Raw genomic sequence first — 21,439 nt, forward strand, 5'->3', positions numbered from 1 at the left:
TTGTTATATTTTATGAATACATTTTATCTTTGGTAATGCATGAGGTTGGTGCGCCCTCCTGTTCTTTTTTGTATGTTTAAGTTCTCAGGGTACCCATTATTCTGAGGAGGGCAGCAAGATGTGTGACATTCTATTGACTTTGCTAAGGGGGTTGGCTGCACCACTTACTTAGCTGACCGGGCACCCGGGCGCAGGAGATTATTTTGTGGGGCTGAACTGTAATCAGGGCATTGATGATCAGTGCCCTGATTACCTGTGCAGGTCTCCCCTGCAAGGAGATACCGCTGATCGGCTCTCCTCTCCTCACACCCTGTCAGCGTGAGACGAGGAGAGCCGATAATAGGCACTTCCTTGTTTACATGTGACCGGCTGGGATTGGACACAGCCAAACACATGGGTAAAGAGCCGCGTCATCGGCTCTTTATGGAGATCGGGGTCGCACCTTGTCCTAGGACCATGGCGTGACCACAATCGCCGCACTGTGCCCCCCTCACGGGGGCGCTTGAGAGTGTTGGTTCTGGGGTGCCGTCATATGACGTCTTCCTAGAATGTGAGTGTATAGTAAAATGACGGCGGACGGGAAGTGGTTAAACTTCTACCTCCCAGTTACCTTTCTTCTTCTTCTTCTTTTTCCCTGCCGGTCTCCCTCTCTTCCTCTTCACTCTTCCTGAGGCATCTGAGGGTGCAGACGAGCTATGGACGCTGGAGTTCTCCAAGTCTGACACTTCGGCAAGTTCCATCTCTTCGCTCTACAGGAAGGTATAATATCGGGAGAAGGGGGTCAGTACAATACTAAACAATGAAAAACCATCGGACAAATAAAAATGGACATCTCTACATATCGGTAGACATCATTCGAGCCTCTCCCAGATCAAATTATATGGAAGAAGAAATATCTCTGTTGCTGCATGTCTCCCAAACAGAGTCATCTTGTCATGCTACTATGGCATGTGAGAAAATACGGTATTGAAAAAAAAAAAGGAATCGGATTTGCTAAAGTGAAACACAGACATTTCTGTGTTAAAGTGGGGTACCCCCTAAAAAATTAAAAGTCAGCAGCTACAAATACTGCAGCTGCTGGCTTTTAATAATCGGACACTTACCTGCCCCACGGTCCAGCGATGCGGGGGAACAAAGCCCCCCCCCCTCGCTCCCCGCTCTGCTCGCGGCGCCGTCATGCATACTGTGGGCACCCGGCTGTGGCTTCACAGCCGGGCACCCACTGCGCATGCGCAAGCGGCGCAGGGTGCCGTGGTACGCCGTACAGTCACCTGGGACACATGACTGGTCCCAGGTGAATGTGTGGCGCGAGGGGAAGTGATGTCACCAGCCCGGGCAATGAAAAAGGCAGATTACGAGGGACCCCCTAGCAACCGGTATTTAGAGGTGAGTAAAAAAATTTTTTTTTGCCAATTATTTATTTTATTTATTTTTTTTACAAATTTTAAGTAGCTTTTATTTTTTTGGTGGCAACACCACTTTAAGGAAACACAGACAGTTCAGCCAAGTGGCATGACGCCAGCATGTAGGCTCCACCCTACATAGGTGATGTCTAAGTGCTGGCGTCATGCCACCGCTTCAGATTTTTGGGCCTGAGGCCATACCAGTGGCTTCTGCCGATTGTCTGTTTGTCAATGCCGGGTTAATTTCTGTGGCATTTATTGTGATTCATCTGACTTTTATAATCATTTATTTAAACCAGTTGAGGACAACCCTATAGCAGATTTACGGCTACAGGGGCAGCCCCTCCTGGGCAGGTATAAATATGTGATTCTGCACATCCACCTGCAGGGGGAGCATGCACGCCGCTGAATGGGCCGCTTCTGCTGTAATTACTGACAGCAGAAGCCAATCTGCGGGTGCCGGGCACAGGATATCCGCCAGCACCCCGCCGAACGTCGGTAAAACACACAAAACGGAGATCTGCCTATCTAAATAAAGTAGATCTCCGTTCTGACGGGGGTGGGGGGTGGATTTTGTGTTCACGGCAAAGCAGGGAATAAAATCCATCTCTTCCCCCAGTAAAAGATGAACGCATAATACCGGTAAAACACTGGTTAAAGTAGAACTATAGGAAAAACTTTTTTTTATTTATTTTTTCATTCTGGATAGAGTATGGGAGAGTTATAACCCTCGTCAGATTTTTTTTTTTCGCCATCTGTGTCCCGTTGCAGAGATTTCGCTTCACTTCCTGTCCCATAGCAAAACAGGAAGTGAGAGGAAATCCCTGAAAATGAAGGGAATGCCTTGGGGACCCCCCGCCCAGTTCACCAGAACTAGTGTCCCCATTGGAAGATTTCCACATTATTACTTTTTTGGGGACAATAGACAGGGGGAATCTCCTTAATGGGGGCACAGACAGTGATAATATCTGACAGGGGTTCTAATCCCTCTCCACTCTATCCAAAGCTAAAAAAAAATGTTTTGCTTTAAGACCCCTTTCACACTGGGGCCGCCTGTGCATTAGCACTGAAGCGCCGCTCGCTTTAGCACGATGATCAAGCGCCGCTTTTTCGGCCGCTAGCGGCAGAAGAAGAGGTTAAAGGCACCCATTTTGTGCTTTTCAGGTGCTTTGAAAGTGCTGGCCATTCATTTGAATGGGCAGGCCGTTTTGGGAGTGCCCTGCCCATTGCCAAACCGCCCCAAAGATGCTGCTTGCAGGACTTTTCCTAAAGTCCCCCAAGCGCACCGCCCCATGGTGAAACATCACACTGAAATGAATGGGAGGCGGTTTTCAGTCGCTTTACAGGAGATATTTCTAGAGCTAAAACTCCTGTAAAGTATAATATATATAATCACACATTTAACCCTTTGATTGCCCTCTATGTTTAATCCCTTCCCAGCCAGTGTCATTGGTACAGTGAGAAAAGAGGTGTCCATCAAAAAAAATATATATTTAATCGTGGATCGAGTTTTTTTTTTTTTTAAATCGCAGATTTTTTTTTTATTTATTTTTTTTGAAAATCGCCCAGCTCTAATATCAAAGGATAATGCACAAGACTGGTGCGCCCTCTTTTCCCGGTGCAAAAAAACACAAAAAACACATCTCCTGGTCCCGTTAACGATCGGTAGCCGGCGGGACTGACCTCCTAACATGTGACCAATGTGACAGCCAATAACAGTGGTCATGTGATCAGCTGATATTTCCCGCCTACCGGAATTCAGAACTTTTTAGAATGACGCTGGGGCGGGTGAGAAATTTCAGTCATTTTTTTCAAATTCCCATCTATTAAATCTTCTGCCCTTAACTTTGGATAGTAAAACATTTTATTTATTTTTTGTTGCCAGTAAATACCTTATACAGCCCACTTCCTGTTTCTTGTCTGGTCATTAGCCTAGGCTTATGACATCATGCACAGCTCTCTCACTCACTCTCATATGGGTTTGCCAGGAGGGGGGGGGGGGGGGGGGGGGTGTCATAAGCAGGCCAATGAGAGCTGCAGAGCTGGAGGTGTGCCTCTGTGTGAATCCAGGAGGTGAACAGGCAGCAGCTTCAGCTGCCCACAGTTAAAATGGCTGCAGCCAGACTCAGTGGAGAGATTTCTGCAGTATATTTGGCAAATACAGAATCACAGTATATATAAAATAATATGCAAAGTGGTTGGAGGGAAGCTTCAGAATGGCAAAGATATTTTTATTACAAATTATGTGAGCAGACTGCAGTTCCTCTTTAAAGTGGTTGTATAAAGATGGAGCCAGCATGAACTGACCGCCCTGCCTTGAGGTGGTCCCGATGGAGTCGGAGCATGGGGATAGGCTAGTTGGAGGCTAATGGATGCCCCCCTGTCCTTATGCCCTGCTCAGCGGAGCCATTTCCAAACTACAGTGACTCATTTAAATTTAAGGGTCGTCGGAGGTCTGGCTGACACTCCCTTCTCAAGTACACAGATCCCTTTGTTCGGGATATCATTGGCGATCCGGGGATAGTGTGGGGGTAATATATCCACCAACCCCAGAAAATGAAGGGAGACCCCACATAACACCCACCACCCAAATAACGTGCCTTTCATGTTACTGGTTGGACAATCAATCCTTTCTTGTCCCTTGTTCTTTCCCCTCTTTTTATTTTCTTAATTATGTGTTTATTTTCACTTTCATTATTATTATTTTATTTTTATTTTCACTGTTCTATGTATTTTGCCCCCCTTCTCCCCAACTTTATTTTTCCCTGAAAAATTACAAGTGTGACAGTTGATATGTATATTACGGCAACTTTATTGAATTGTACATTCTTGTCCTTTATAAATAAAGATTATACAAAAAGTGGTTGCATAACCCCAATGCGGAATTTGTACCTATAGGTAAGTCTATAATAAGGCTTACCTATAGGTACTGTAAATATCTCCAAGAAGTGCTCCGTTTAGGAGACATTTACCTTCTAGTGCGCTGATGATGTCATCGGCGCATTCGCTGCGAAGAAACGGCCCTCTGTGCCGTTTCTTCACTAGAAAGCGCCTTGACTGACGGCTCCCACGCGCACGTGTGGGAGTGACGTCACACGACTCCGGCCAGTCACAGAGCTGGAGTCCGCGGGCTTGGAAGGAAGAGGGGCTAAGATGGAGGCGGTCACCAGCAGGGACAGCGCAGGCTTCGTTTTCAGGTAACTGGAGCATAATGGGGCTAGTATGCGATGCGATGCACACTAGCCCATTATGCTTTTACGTTGCAGGGGAAAAAAGAGGAAGTAAAACACATCAGGGTTTACTTCCTCTTTAAGGACACTCATCTAAAAAATAAAAGCGCCACGATGAACACACAATGTTTCAACCACATCAAATACACTCACCGAACTTCCAGCCTTGCGTTTTACTCCAGCAATTTTGATCTTCAGCATGCCCATCTTCTTCTTTCCTACTTTTTTTTTAGGATCGGACCCTCTGGGGCCCTTATTGTACTTCTTGTGGCCAGGACCTGAGACAGAGACAAATATGAAGAGTGGGCTGAAGCACTGATGGGGAATGTTGGGGGGGGGGGACAAGCTTCTGCAGGGGTGGGTTGGGGTTTTTCAACAGTACCTTTAAAGGCAGCCATTATGTCAGAGTCTACTCATTGGCTAGGGACCTGCGACATCACTTCGGGCATTGTGTCACAGTGAGGTCGCAGGTGCTTAAGAAATCAGCAGGCTGCAGACTTTAAAATATTTGCCCAGTATACAAAATGGCTACTTCTAAAAGCATGGCAACACACTGCAGAGCTTACACAAGGGACACGTCATGCTCTGCCACAGGGCCTACCCTTGCCCTCCTTGGTCTTGGCCCTGCGGATTGGCATTGCTGGGGAGACGCTGGTAGAAGAGGGGAGGGTGACGGTCACTTGTTCGGCCACTGCTGCCGCAGCTGCTGCCGCCACCGCCGCCACTGCTGCGGGTGATGACTTGAAGGGGTTGTTGGCACTGAATTCCCGCCACTTGGCACCAAGGATGGTCATCATCTTTGACATGGGAATTTTGGGGTTCTTCTTGGCAATGAGAGGCCTATGGGTACACAGTGACAAAGAGCCATGGGTCTGTCACTACATCTCCAATGTGACACAGCAAGGGGGCTTACGTCAACAGCAGCCATTAAGAAAGCAAAAGAGAAAGACAGAAGCAGAATAATGAGCAGATCCCTTCTGAAAAAATTACACAGATAACAACTAGGAGCCTGTCCTTTCCATAACAAAGGGTACACAGTGACACATATAAAATGGGACTATGGAACTGTCCCTCCTCCTGCAGGGTGATATATATATATATATATATATACAGTGCCTTGAAAAAGTATTCATACTCCTTGAAATTTCCCACATTTTGTCATGTTGCAACCAAAAAACGTAAATATATTTTATTGGGATTTTATGTGACAGACCAACATAAAGTGGCACATAATTGTGAAGTGAAAAGAAAATGATAAATGGTTTTCAAACTTAGTTGCGAAAAAATATGTGAAAAGTGTGGCGTGCATTTGTATTCAGCCCCTAACTAAAATCTAGTGGAACCAATTGCCTTCAGAAGTCACCTAATTAGTAAACAGAATTCCCCTGTGTGTAATTTAATCTCAGTATAAATACAGCTGTTCTGTGACGCCCTCTGAGATTTATTAGAGAACCTTAGTGAGCAAATGGCATCACGAAGGCCAAGGAACACACCAGACAGGTCAGGGATAAAGTTGTGGAGAAGTTTAAAGCAGGGTTAGGTTATAATAAAATATCCCAAGCTTTGAACATCTCACGGAGATCTGTTCAATCCATTATCTGAAAATGAAAAGAGTATGGCACAACTGCAAACCTACCAAGACATGGCCGTCCACCTAACCTGACAGGCCGGGCAAGGAGAGCATTAAATCAGAGAAGCAGCCAAGAGGCCCATGGTAACTCTGGATGAGCTGCAGAGATCCACAGCTCAGGTGGGAGAATCTGTCCACAGGACAACTATTAGTCGTGCTCTCCACAAATCTGACCTTTGTGGAAAAGTGGGAAGAAGAAAGCCATTATTGAAAGAAAGTCATAAGAAGTCCCGTTTGAAGTTTGCGAGAAGCCATGTGGGGGACACAGCAAACACGTGGAAGAAGGTGCTCTGGTCAAATGAGACCAAAATTGAACTTTTTGGCCTAAAAAAAAAAAAAAAAAAGAAGCTATGTGTGGTGGAAAACTAACACTGCACATCACCCTGAACACACCATCCCCACCGTGAAACATGGTGGTGGCAGCATCATGTTGTGGAGATGCTTTTACCAAGCATGGACAGGGAAGCTGGTCAGAGTTGATGGGAAGATGGATGGAGCCAAATACAGGACAATCTTAGAAGAAAACCTGTTAAGTCCCATACACATTATCAGATTTTCTGCTGATTTTTTTCTTCAGATTTACCAAAACCATGTAGTGCATAGGTGTTCAACCTGTGGCCCTCCAGTTGTTGCAGAAGTACAAGGCCCATGAGGCAGTTAAAGCATGACTCCCAAAGGCAGAGGCATGACGGGGCTGGTAGTTTCTGAATAGCCGGACGGCCAGAGGTTGAGCACCCATGATGTAGTGCAAGGGCTGTCCTGATTGCATACAAATTGAAGCGCCTAAGGTTTGACCTCATATTATATGGTTTTGGTAAATCTGAAGGAAAAAAAAATCAGCAGAAAAACGGATAGTGTGCACACGGCTTTAGAGTCTGCAAAAGATTTGAGACTGGGGCGGATATTCACCTTCCAGCAGGACAACCACCCTAAACATACAGCCAGATCTACAATGGAATGATTTAGATCAGGGGTCTCAGACTGGTGGCCCTCCAGCTGTTGCGGAACTACAAGTCCCATCATGCCTCTGCCTGAGGGAGTCATGCTTGTAACTGTCCGCCTTGCAATGCCTCATGGGAGTTGTAGTTTTGCAACAGCTGGAGGGCCACCAGTTTGAGACCTCTGATTTAGATCAAAGCATATTTATGTGTTAGAATGGCCCAGTCAAAGCCCCGACCTAAATCCAATTGAAAATTGCTGCTCACAGACGCTGTCCATTCAATCTGACAGAGCTTGAGCTATTTTGCAATAAAGAATGGGCAAAAATGTCACTCTCTAGATGTGCAAAGCTGGTAGAGACATCCCCAAAAAGACAGCTGTAAATGCAGAGATGGGGGGGTTCTACAAAGTATTGACTCAGGGGGGCTGAATACAAATGCACGGCACACTTTTCACAGATTTGTGAAAAAAATTTAAAAAAATTTATAAATTTTCTTCCACTTCACAATTATCAGCCACTTTGTGTTGGTCTATTCAAGGGATATGCAATTAGCGGACCTCCAGCTGTTGCACAACTACAAGTCCCATCATGCCTCTGCCTTCGGGTGTCATGGTTGTGGCTGTCAGAGTCTTGCTATGCCTCATGGGACTTGTAGTTCTGCAACAGCTGGAGGTGCGCTAATTGCATATCCCTGGTCTATCCCATAAAATCCCAATAAAATACATTTACATTTTTGGTTGTAACGTGACAAAATGTGCAAAAATTTCAAGGGGTGTGAATACTTTTTCAAGACACTGTGCAAATAGAAGGGAGCTATACTACTAATGCAGGGTGACAAAAAAAGACAACATATATCTAATAAAGCTAACACCCTTTTGCATGGTGAAGAAGAACAGTTAGAAGAAAGATATGAGATCAGCCCAAACTGCATAGCCAAAGAACCATTCTCACCTCATAAACTGGCTGAAGGCCTTGTAGTTGGTTAGCGTATGATAATCATCATCTGTAAATACATGATCAACATCCTCCAATCCCCAGCTGGCCAGCAGCACTGCAGAGGATTTCTGTTCCACCTGCTGGAAAAAAAAACAATATGGCCACTTAGGTATGTTTACACATCTAAGGAAGTTACGTGCATGCACACCTGGAACAAGGTCCTTCAGCACCCGAGGAGAAAAGGCCAAAGTGCCCCCCCCTCCCCATGAGCTGTAAACCACTTTAGTCGCATATATATTGGAGATCCTACCCTGTTTGCACCACTTTCCTGCTGAAGTGCTCATCGTTCTGGACCTGTCTGCATTAGTGGCAAAGCCTAGGAGAGCTGTCTGTTTCTTACTGCAACCCCTCAGCCTCCCTGTTTTTTTTTGTTTTTTTAACCTCCTTCTAGAATTATGAAAGGACAAAGTTACTTAGTTACTGCAAAAAAACACAGGCAACTATAACTTCAACACCACAGAAGACGTCAGATTTGAAGAACCGCGTAGGGCGGAGCCGACGTCCATGACCTCGTCGCGCATCGCGCTAACAGGAATTGGCCCGTCTGATTCTCGGGACCAGCGTATACAGCTTGAAAGCCTTGCTGTTTTTATATTATTGCGAGTATGATGACTGCTTTTACTACATTTTAAACAGTTATGTACATGGCCTTTCTTTACATGATCTGGTCGAAGCCTTGGGGGGTACCTGGTTAACCCGTTAGCGCTGACTGAATGCGCATATGTGGCCTCGGCTTTAAGGGGTTATACCGGCAGCTGCAGGCATCACCCTGGTACAGTTTTTTAGAACGGACGGTCGGCGCATTGGGAATAACAACCGATGCAGGCTAAAAGCCACCAAAGGAGTGGGAAGGAGAGGGGCGAACTTCCGCCGCTCTTCCCCGGCCTCCCGTCCCACCGGGAGACCCGATCCATGATCTGACACTTCCGTCGGCTAGGCTGAGACTGGAACACAGCCGGAAACAGCTTTGTTCCAGTCTCCTATGTAAAAACATGGAAGCGACGACACGTCACTTGCGGTTTATTCGGCTGCCAATGGCGCTGATTTAAAAAAAAAAAAAAAAAAAAAAGTACAGTATTCAGAATCGCAGTTTTTGGAGATTTGAATACTATGAAGTGCAAAGGAGGGATTTGGGGTCTTTTAGACCCCCGATCCCTCCATAAAGAGTAACTGTCACAAGGGATGTTTACATTCCTAGTGACAGCAATAAAAGCGATCAGAATTTTTTTTTTAAAGTGACAATATAAGAAAAAAATAAAAAAACAGAAATAAACTAAAAAAAGTAAAGCGCCCCCCGTCCCCACGAGCTCGCGCACCAAAGAAAACCCATGTGCAAGTCGCCCCCCACATATGTAAACAGTGTTCAAATCACACATGAGAGGTATCACCACGATCGTTAGACCGAGAGGTATCACCACGATCGTTAGACCGAGAGAAATAATTTCAGCAAAAGACCTCCTCTGTAACTCTAACCTGGTAACCGTTATATTTTTTTTAAAGTGTTGCCTATGGAGATTTTTAAGTACCGTAGTTTGTCGCCATTCCACAAGTGTGCGCAATTTCAAAGCCTGGCGTGTTAGGTATCTATTTACTCAGCGTAACATCTTTCACATTATGCAAAACAATCGGGCTAACTTTACTTTTTTATTTCATGAAAGTGTCTTTTTTCCCAAAAAAGGTACCACTGCGCAAATACCATGTGACATAAAATATTGCAACGATCACCATTTTATTCTCTAGGGTCTCTGCTAATTATATATAATATGTTTGGGGGTTCTAAGTAATTTTCTAGCAAAAAATACTGATTTTAACTTGTAAGCAACAAATGTCAGAAATAGGCCTAGGCATGAAAGGGTTAAGATACATATTTGCGGAAAGCTAGGAAGTACAACCAATGAGCTGTGCCATATAAAGCATACACTGACTTTCCTTTAATTAGGAAGTCCTACCATTTTGGTAAGAGTAATGCCGCGTTCACACGACCGGACTTCCTGGCAGACTAGGTCCGACGGGATCAGTCCGTCGGACAATCCGATCGTATGTGGGCTAATCCGATCGTTTTTCGTTATGAAAATCCGAAGGACCTAGAAATAGAACACGTTTCAAATCTGTCCGATGGACTCAATTCCTATCGGGAAAACCGTTCGTCTGTGTGCTAGTCCGCCGGACCAAATACGACGCAAGGGAAGCTATTGGCTACTGAACTTCCTTTTTTAGTCCCATCGTACGTCATCACGTTCAAAATGACTGGACTTTCGAACGGACTGTGTGTGGCCAAGTCCTTTCGTTCGGAAGTCCATCGGAACTCCATTGGGAAGACAGTCGGACCTAGTCTGCCGGAAAGTCCAGTCGTGTGTACGCGGCATAAGACCCCTTTCACACCGCAGAGCCTATACCGTCGGATTTGCAGTGCATTTCGGCCGCTGGCGGGGCGCTTTTACCCCCGCTAGCGGCCGAGAAAGGGTTAAAACCGCCCGCAATACGCCACAATAGCGGTGTTTTGCCAGCGGTAATACAGCACTGCCCCATTGATTTCAATGGGGAGCAGTGGTGGAGGAGTGGTAAACACACCGCTCCTTCACCGCTCCAAAGAAGCTGCTGGCAGGACTTTTCCCTGATGTCCTGCCAGCGCACCGCTCCAGTGTGAAAGCCCTCGGGAGACAAAGGAGCAGCAGTTTGAGGGCGGATTGCAGGCGCTATTTCTAACGCTATAGCGCCTGCAAAACGCCCTGGTGTGAAAGGGGTCTAAGGCCGCGTACACACGGGCGGATTGTCCGCCCAACTTAGTCCGCTGAACCGTGTTTCAGCGGACAATCCGCTCGTGTGTGGGCTTCAGCGGACTTTTTCAGCGGACGGTCTGACGAACAAAGTCTTACGGAATTTCCGTAATTTTGTCCGTTCAAACTTGGTTTCAGCGGACAGTCCGCTCGTGAGTAGGCAAGTTCGACGTACTAAGTTGGGCGCATGCTCAGAAAGGATTTACACGGCGAAGGTTGCATTGCAGTGTATTGGACGTCATTTTTCTAGTCCCGCCGTACATGCTGTACACGTCATCGCGCAAGTTTTCAGCGGACTGTTCGGTCATCGTGTGTGGTCAAGTCCGTTCATTCAAAAGTAGGACGGACTGTCTGTCAGACTGTCTGCCGAACTTAGTTGGGCGGATAATCCGCCCGTGTGTACGCGGCCTAAGTGTTACAAGGTGGAGGTTCACTGCATCAAGAGTATGCAAGATTGTCACTTGATCATCATATCTTTTCTCTGATTTCTCTTCACTATTGGATGAAGGACTAAAGCCTCATACACACGGTCGGACTTTGTACAAACTTTTCCGTGGACTTTTGTACAAAGGGCGTGGTCCACAAGTTTGTATTGCATACACACGGTCGGACTTTTTGACAACAAACACGAACGTAGTGACGTCACAACGTACTGACGCCACTTCAAAAGAGGACGTTCAATGACTCCAGCGCCACCTTTGGTGAACTTCTGTATTGTAGTCTGATCTTTGGCATTGGTTCTGAGCATGCGTGTTTGTACCTTGTACAAAAGTCCGATGCTTTTGCGTACACACGGTCGGACTTTGCTCCATCGGACTTTTGTTGCCAGAAAGTTTGTCCGTTCGCACAGCCAACAAAAGTCCGATGAAAACAGAAAAATTTTGTCCGATGGAGCGTACACACAGTCGGATGTTGCTCCAAAACAGCTAATTTGCATGTTTGTTGTCAAAAAGTCCGACCGTGTGTACGGGCCTTTAATTTCCACTAATTGGGACTAATTCTATTAAGTACAGCACTGGTTTTATTTTGTTTGGTTACCAATTTATAGCTATTGGTGTGCTAGCAGCTAAACCCAGTCTATATTGCATACCTTTGAACGTGAATTTCTGTTGTTTATTTTTAGCTCTATCTTCAGAATTTGTCAATTTTCGAGGGCCCTTCTCTTCCCCCCCGTCTCCCCTTGCTCAGCCCCTGTGGAAGAGGTATACAAACCTTGCGCTCCACAACCACCTCTTCCTCCTTCTTCCTCTTTTTGGTTTTCTTCTCTTTCTTTTCTTTGTGCTTCTTTCTTCGCTTTTTCCCACCCATCTCGGAGTCGCTGTCCGGAGAGACATGACCTCTGATCCCCTCGTCCCACTGGAGCTCATCATCGCTGTCCTGCAAAAGCATGCGCACAAAGAAGACAAAAACAGTTAAATACAAAGGCAGCCTAACAGGTTTACATGAAGTACATGGTGTCTCTTTAGCGGTTGGGTGCAGGGCCGGTGTCCTGCCAAAAAAGGTCCCCCCCGGCGGATAATGCCCCCCAGAACCCAGAAATGTAATTCCCTGCTTGGCACACTGATTTTCCCAGAAGTCTACACTAAGATGCAGGTCAGATTTTGTGCATCCCCTGCAATAAAAATTAGATTTTTGGTGAGACACCCCCAAAGGTAAATTGCATCTAAAGGGATGCAGACCCTGCCACTTTCCTCATTAGAGCCCTGCACACGGCGCCTGTGCAATGACAATGACATTGTGCCAGACGCTGCCGTACACTCCCGATGCTCGTGCTACCCTGCAAGGGACGGGTGTATTACTGTTATATCATGTAAGGGGCAGATGCCTACAGAGGAGGCCGAATTTACCTGCCCTGTGCAGAGTAGTACGAGCATCGGGAGCGTGCGGCAGGGTCTGGCACAATGTCGTGGTCATTGCGCAGGTTGCTGTGTGCAGGGCTCTAATGAGGAAAGTGGCAGGGCCTGCACCCCTTTAGATGCAATTTACCTTTGGAGGTGTCTCACCAAAAATCTAATTTTTGTTGCAGGGGATGCACACAATCTGACCTGCATCTTAGTGTAGACTTCTGGGAAAATCAGTGTGCCAAGCAGGGAATTACATTTCTGGGTTCTGGAGGGTCCTGTGTACAGAGCGCTTCCACGTTTCTATATTACATTTTACAGAAAATGACTGCGCAGCAGATTGATAAGGAACCGTCATTTAAAAAAAAAAAAAATTTATAACATCAATTTACAATGTGACTTGTGTCGCAATTGTATACGCTAGATTATTTTGTTAGCGCTTTTTTTTTTTTTTTTTTTCCTCGAAAGTGGAGTTGCCCTTTAAGTAATCTTCAGGCCTGAAATATGCATTTTAACCACTTAAGGACCGAGTCTCTTTTTTGAGATTTGTTGTTTACAAGTTAAAAACCGTTTGTTTTGCTAGAAAAATTATTTAGAACCCCCAAACATTATGCATTTTTGTTTTCTAACACCCTAGAGAATAAAATGGCGGTCGTTGCAATACTTTCTGTCACACAGTATTTGCGCAGCGGTCTTACAAGTGCACTTTTTTTTGAAAAGTGGATGGAGTCTGGCAGCAGCATTCATGATGGACAGAAGGGGGGATAATCTATGTAAAGGTGAGCCAATGAGGAGGGAGTTGCTGTAGTCGAGGTGAGAGATAACCAGGGAGTGAATCAGGAGCTTTGTGGTTTCATTGGTTAGAAAGGGACGTAGTTTGGAGATGTTGCGGAGGTTGAGGCGGCGAGCTTTGGAAAGTGATTGGATGTTGGGCCAAAAGGAGAGTTCAGAGTCCAGGATAACACCTAGGATCCTGACATGTGGGGATGGGTGGATGGTTGTGCCATTGCTCTTGATAGAGAAGTCAGGGGAAGAGGCACGTGGGGGAGGAAATGTTATGAGCTCTGTTTTGGACATGTTGAGTTTGAGGAAGTGCTGTGACATCCAGAGATACGTCTGTTAGTAAGTTGGTGATGGGTGAGGAGACTGATGGAGTGAGTTGAGGGGTGAAGAGAGAGATTTGTGTGTCGTCAGCGTAGAAATGATATTGAAAGACTTGAGAGGCTATCAGCCGACCCAGGGAAGAGGTGTAGACTGAAAATAAAAGAGGACTAGGAACAGAACCTTGGGTGACATTATATATATATACACACACACACACAAATCTATATATATATATATATATATATATATATATATATATATATATATATATATATATATATATATATATATTGTCCCCCAAGGTTCTGTTCCTGGCATATATATATATATATATATATATATATATATATATATATATATATATATATATACACACATACATATACACACACACACACACACACACACACAAATCCATATATATAACAGGGCTCGACAAAACCCGGGCGCCAGGTCGCATTTGCGACTAGAAATAGCGACCTCGCGCCTGGGGCAGCACAGCTGGGGGTATCCTGTCTCTGTGGACCCCCCCCCCCCCCAGCGTGATCGCGTCGGGCCGTTCCGCCGGCGGCCGAAAATTTAGGCCGCGGCTTTGAGGCCTTCTGCGGTCCTATGATTCCTTATGGAATCTGGCGCCCTCTTGTGGTCGCCGTTGGTATGACAAACCAGCAATGCTAATGAAGCTTCCTCTGCCTGTTTTATATTACCTGCCTCTTCTTCCCTTTATTTAGAACCCCCTAAACATTATATATATTTTTTATTTTAACACCCTAGAGAATAAAATGGTGGTTGTTGCAATACTGTCTGTCACACCGTATTTGTGCAGCGGACTTACAAGCGCACTTTTGTTGGGAAAAATAATTTAGTTAATAAAAAAATAAGACAACAGTAAAGTTAGCCCAATTATTTTTTATATTGTGAAAGATAATGTTACGCCGAGTAAATTGATACCCAACATGTCACGCTTCAAAATTGCACCCGCTCATGGAATGGCGACAAACTTTTACCCTTTAAAATCTCCATAGGCGACGTTTAAAAAAATTCTACAGGTTGCACGTTTTGAGTTACAGAGGAGGTCTGGGGCTAGAATTATTGCTCTCGCTCTACTGATCATGGCGCTACCTCCTATGTGTGGTTCGAACACCGATTTTATATGCGGGCAGGACAGGGCGCTGCTATCTTCCCCTCACTCGTCTCCATGTCAGGCCAGGGACAGGTCCGGATCGCTATCACGGACCTGGCTCCTAACTTTTTAAGCTGACTCCTAGATTCCAAGCAAATTTGTCAACCCCTGATATATCTATATATATATATATATATATATATATATATATATATATATATATACAGTGCCTTGCGAAAGTATTCGGCCCCCTTGAACTTTTCAACCTTTTGCCACATTTCAGGCTTCAAACATAAAGATATAAAATTTTAATTTTTTGTGAAGAATCACCAACAAGTGGGACACAATTGTGAAGTGGAACGAAATCTATTGGATATTTTAAACTTTTTTAGCAAATAAAAAACTGAAAAGTGGTGCGTGCAAAATTATTCGGCCCCTTTACTTTCAGTGCAGCAAACTCACTCCAGAAGTTCAGCGAGGATCTCTGAATGATCCAATGTTGTCCTAAATGACTGATGGTGATAAATAGAATCCACCTGTGTGTAATCAAGTCTCTGTATAAATGCACCTGCTCTGTGATATTCTCAGGGTTCTGTTGAAAGCACAGAGAGCATCATGAAGACCAAGGAACACACCAGGCAGGTCCGTAATACTGTTGTGGAGAAGTTTAAAGCCGGATTTGGATACAAAAAGATTTCCCAAGCTTTAAACATCCCAAGGAGCACTGTGCAAGCGATCATTTTGAAATGGAAGGAGTATCAGACCACTGCAAATCTACCAAGACCTGGCCGTCCCTCTAAACTTTCAGCTCAGACAAGGAGAAGACAAGAGGCCCATGATCACTCTGGATGAACTGCAGAGAACTACAGCTGAGGTGGGAGAGTCTGTCCATAGGACAACAATCAGTCGTACACTGCACAAATCTGGCCTTTATGGAAGAGTGGCAAGAAGAAAGCCATTTCTCACAGATATCCATAAAAAGTCTCGTCTAAAGTTTGCCACAAGCCACCTGGGAGACACACCAAACATGTGGAAGAAGGTGCTCTGGTCAGATGAAAACAAAATCCAACTTTTTGCCCACAATGCAAAACGATATGTTTGGCGTAAAAGCAACACAGCTCATCACCCTCAACACACCATCCCCACTGTCACACATGGTGGTGGCAGCATCATGGTTTGGGCCTGCTTTTCTTCAGCAGGGACAGGGAAGATGGTTAAAATTGAGGGGAAGATGGATGCAGCCAAATACAGGACCATTCTGGATAAAAACCTGTTGGAGTCTGCAAAAAACTGGGACGGAGATTTATCTTCCAACAAGACAATGATCCCAAACATACAGCAAAATCTACAAAGGAATGGTTCACAAAGAAACGTATCCAGGTGTTAGAATGGCCAAGTCGAAGTCCAGACCTGAATCCAATCGAGAATCTGTGGAAAGAGCTGAAAACTGCTGTTCACAAACGCTCTCCATCCAACCTCACTGAGCTCCAGCTGTTTTGCAAGGAAGAATGGGCAAGAATTTCAGTCTCTCGATGTGCAAAACTGATAGAGACATACCCCAAGCGAAAAAATCAAAAATCCAATAGATTTCGTTCCACTTCACAATTGTGTCCCACTTGTTGGTGATTCTTCACAAAAAATAAAAATGTTATATCTTTATGTTTGAAGCCTGAAATGTGGCAAAAGGTTGAAAAGTTCAAGGGGGCCGAATACTTTCGCAAGGCACTATATATATATATATATATATATATATATATATATATATATAGCGCAACGTCAAAACGTCACTTCCGCCCATAGCTCTTAGAGGGCCTTTTTTTTTCTTTTTAAATGACAACATTTTTTTATTTTTTTGCATTTTAGTGTAAATATGAGAACTGAGGTATTTTTGATCTCATATATAAGAGGTCCTGTCACGCTTTTTTTCTATTACAAGGGATGTTTACATTCTTTGTAATAGGAATAAAAGTGACACTTTTTTTTTTAAAGAACAGTGTAAAAATAAAGGGTAAAATAAATAAGAAAAATTTTTTAAAAAAATGTAAACGCACCCTGTCCCGCTGAGCTCGCGTGCAGAAAGAAACGCATATGTGAGTAGCGCCTGTATATGAAAACGGTGATCAAACCACACATGTGAGGTATCGCTACGATCAATAGAGTGAGAGCAATAATTCTGGCCCTAGACCTCCTCTATAACTCAAAACATGCAACCGGTACAATTTTTTTAATGTCGCCTATGGAGATTTTTAAGGGTAAAAGTTTGTCGCCATACCACGAGCGTGCGCAATTTTGAAGCGTGACATGTTGGGTATCAATTTACTCGGCGTAACATTATCTTTCACAATATTTTAAAAATTGGGCTAACTTTACTGTTGTCTTATTTATTTTTTCCCAAAAAAAGTGCGCTTGTAACACCGCTGCGGTGTGACAGAAAGTATTTCAATGACCGCCATTTTATTCTCTAGGGTGTTAGGGAAAAAAATTTATAACATTTGGGGGTTAGGCCTCATGCACACGGACGTTTTTACAGCCGCTTTTTTGAACGTTTATTTATCTAACGCGCAAACGTGCAAAAACGCCAATGCAAAACGCGGTAAAAAACGTGTTTTTTAACTCCGATTTTTCCAGGCGTCGGAGCTAGCTTTGCAGCCAGTTTTTTTAAAACGTCTCTGTGCATTTATGCATATAAGTAATTTTCTAGCAAAACTGTTTTTAACTTGTAAACAACAAATTTCAGAAAGAGGCCCCGGTCCTTACGTGGTTAATATTTGCAACCAAAATGAAGGTTTCCTATTTAGAATAATAAGCTGCCAGGTCAGTAAAACAGCGATATCAGAACCGATTCAATCATACAGTTTGTAGTGTACATAGATTTGCAAAACAATGGGATAAAGGAATATTCCTGAACTTTGGTTTATCTCATGGGTACTGTAAAACTGTGTGAATGCAACAATGCAGCGCATGTTATCTCAACTTGCAAAGCTTGAAATCATTGAATGAGTTTACCAAAAATGTAACTATTGCAGAATATACAGGCTCATGCTACATAACTAAACTCCATTTCATTCTGAATAAACTAAATTATTAATGTATCTTAAATAGAAAACTATCTTTAGAAAGCGTTTTATTGAAATAAATGTGATAAAAATTAAAATCGATTTAAATTAAAAAAAAATCTGATTTAAATAAAAAAAAAAAAAACAGATTTTTTTTATTTGTTTAAAAAAAAATCATTGATGTATACCCACCCTGAACAAAACGCACTAAAACACTGATATCAAGTGGGACTTTTCCATGAAGCACACGGGAGCAATGAAACAAATTCGATTAAAAGTAGTTTTTAATACATCGAATTGTTTATGAAATATTCGTATCAATTGGTTCCATACATTTTACTATATATTAATATTTTTATATTTTTACACATATACAATTCATAAAAATTATTACACATTGATTATACATTCCAACAAGGAGTTGGTACATATATTATGAGATACAGACAGTAATTGAAACATGATTTAGTATAATGGAATTAATGACTGTACAGATATCACAGAGAAGTCATAAAAATAGAAAAATGGAAATAATGTGCAATAATTTTTATGAATTGTATATGTGTAAAAATATAAAAATATTAGTAAAATGTATGGAACCAATTGATACGAATATTTCATAAACAATTCGAATTATTAAAAACTACTTTTAATCCAATTTGTTTCATTGCTTCTGTGTGCTTCATGGAAAAGTCCCGCTAGCTACGTTCTCCTATTTTTATATATTGAACCGGGATGGAGGAGGGGACTTGAACGGCCCCTGTATACCTCATTTAAAGTCCCAACTAATTCTCTTTCTCTCTTTTTCTTCTATTTTAACTGATATCAAGTGTTTCCACGCATTTTTATGTAACAAAAAACACTTTAAAAAAACGCACCAATCTGCCCGATTCGAGCTACAAAGAAAGCTCCAGAACTTTTTTGAGCTTCAGGCGTTTGCCCTCAGGTGACTTGTGGTGGAGAGGTGAACCTTCTCCATAGAGAATCATTGAGGTTTTTTTTTTCTCTCTTCCAATGTTTTGGAGATTGGAGCTTCAAGCTACAAAACGCTGAGGTGTGAATGGGGATCTTATTTTCAGGAGGAAGGAACAATAAATGAAAGAGTCTCCTTACGGGCTTTTTGCGCTTGTAAGTTCTCGGAGCTTTGGGCGGCTTCTGCTTGTCCTTGTCCTTCTTCTTAGGTCCTCTCTTCTTCTTTGTAATTATTTCGGGAGAAGGAGGTGGACTGAGGTCCTCGTCTTCTGTTCATGCAGAAAGAAAACAAGAATGGGTGAGTTCAACTGGTATAACTTCTCAGGCCTCAACTACTACATATATAAGCAGCCGACACACTAGTCCTCCAAAAGAAAGGGGAAAATATTGTTCACCATAAAAGCCAATGTAAGGTTATTAAAGCAAACCGAAGCACAGACAGATCCGCCCGCTGCACAAAACACATTAACGCGTTTCGTTCCCAAAAAAACGGGCTTCATCATGGCCACTTTATGATTAAAGTAGACCGCACCAATGATTTGGTTGCTCAGTTTGTGCATGTACTGAGCACCCAAGTGCTTCCGTGTGCGAGGGTAACCTAACTAACCTCAGAGCTTTTCACCTCACGTGTGACATCACCCCCCCCCCCCCACACACAAGCTGCCGCTTCCCTGTCTCCAGCCTCTCTACCTCCCGCCGCTCCTCTTGTTCTAAAATGCCACCTTAACCCGCTTCTTTCTTTTTCCCCTGCAATCACCCCCCCCACCCAGCACTAATTTACCCCCAAACACACCCCTCCACCGTGCAAACCAGATTCCCTGCAGCTACCCTGCAACCTCCGGCTTCCCTCCTCTACTTCTCCCGCCAGCTTCAGGTGCTGCAGGGGCTTTGAAGGCATTGAAATATGTCCACCCAGGAAAAAATAGAAAAATAAACTATGGAAAAATTAGCAAAAACGGCTTGATCATCTGAGTTTAAAAGTGGAGTGAATGAATGAATGAATGAATGAATGAAATACTTGTATAGCGCACAATGCAAACTGAATCGCCTCTAGGAGTGCAGGGCCTGGCAGCGAAAAGGGTTAAACCCAAAAGAAAACATTTATTATATTGCATCTTCCCAATTCTTAGATGTGGTGGCTGCATTCGTATCACATCTATAAACCCGGCAGGTGGCACCACCGCTATAGGCTGCAGCTTGTGGATGGATAGTTGGAGACAGTCCCCTTAAGATCACAGACCCCCCTCTCTGTACGGTGTGGTATACCTTCCGAGGCTTGTGACACATAGATGAAAATCCTACGTCGCCGGCTCTGCTCCCCACCCCCACCCCTTTACGCGTTACGTCATGAATGTGTCTTCTTCAGAGGGAAAAGCTATTAGGGGACAGTTTTCAGCCATGAATAAATAAGTGCAGCGCTAAGGTTGCAAAAAGCAAATTTACATAAATAGATGATAGAAATGTGACTTAAACATAAATATATCAAATAAACAGAGATTCGTACATGGTGAAATGTGAAATCGCTGGGAAAAAATGCAGGTATGGTGAAGAATGTGCTAGTATGGTGACTATACTATAAATAAGGTGAGAGATGGTATAGTCACCATACTAGCACATTCTTCACCATACCTGCATTTTTTCCCAGCGATTTCACATTTCACCATGTACGAATCTCTGTTTATTTGATATATTTGTACTGTATTTAATCGGCATATAACATGCACAGACGTATGACACGCACCTTCATTTAAGGAGGGAAGTTTCAGGTAAAAAAAAATTTAAATGAAGAACTTTGAAGCAAAATAAGGGTCAGTGCCATCAATGCAGCCTCACCATTGCCCTTCTGCAGCCTGATCAATGCCATCTGCAGCCTCACAATTGCCCATCAATGCAGCTTGAACAATGCCCATCTGCAGCTTCACAATTGCCCATGAATGCAGCCCGATCAATGTCCATCTACAGCCTCACAATTGCCCATCAATGCAGCTTGATCAATGCCCATATGCAGCCTCACCAATGCCATGAATGCAGCCAGATCAATGCCCATCTGCAGCCTTGCCTCAGAGGGGACAGGGATGGGGCGGGACGAGCGTCATCAGATTACATACAGCGCAAATCTCCTGTTTACTCGGCAGCCTCTTTAATACAAAGTTCTATGACAGACAGAACACTGGTCCAATCCCGGCCCAGGAGACGGGACTTCCTATTGGAGAGTAAACAGGAGATTCTCACTGTATGTAATCTGATGGCGCTCGTCCCCCCCCCACCCTCCCTGTCCCCTCCTAGGCAGCCCGAATTGCAGTATCGGCGTATAACACGCACATGCTATTTGCACCCGATTTTCAGGGTGAAAAAGTGATTGTTATA

The 21,439-nt window shown here is 43.9% G+C and overlaps 1 protein-coding gene across 5 annotated transcripts in view; it reads right to left on the reverse strand.

Annotated features, from left to right (window-relative positions):
- The window catches only part of CHD3 (chromodomain helicase DNA binding protein 3), a 166,707-nt gene that overhangs the window by 107,050 nt on the left and 38,218 nt on the right, over positions 1 to 21,439 (reverse strand). For 3 of the 5 annotated variants that reach the window (XM_077470667.1, XM_077470666.1, XM_077470664.1), the window contains exons 2-7: positions 19,214 to 19,341; positions 12,189 to 12,353; positions 8,155 to 8,279; positions 5,235 to 5,473; positions 4,787 to 4,911; positions 611 to 749 (exon numbers count right to left, since the gene is read on the reverse strand). In XM_077470667.1, the coding sequence (XP_077326793.1) occupies positions 611 to 749; positions 4,787 to 4,911; positions 5,235 to 5,473; positions 8,155 to 8,279; positions 12,189 to 12,353; positions 19,214 to 19,341 (921 nt within the window). Of the gene's footprint in view, positions 1 to 610; positions 750 to 4,786; positions 4,912 to 5,234; positions 5,474 to 8,154; positions 8,280 to 12,188; positions 12,354 to 19,213; positions 19,342 to 21,439 lie in introns of those variants that run through there. The other 2 variants (XM_077470665.1, XM_077470668.1) reach the window with 2 other exon arrangements.

Source organism: Lithobates pipiens, unplaced genomic scaffold (genome assembly GCF_037356315.1).
Source record: "Lithobates pipiens isolate NorthernLeopardFrog02 unplaced genomic scaffold, aLitPip1_a1.2 Scaffold_8, whole genome shotgun sequence".
NCBI lineage: Eukaryota > Metazoa > Chordata > Amphibia > Anura > Ranidae > Lithobates > Lithobates pipiens.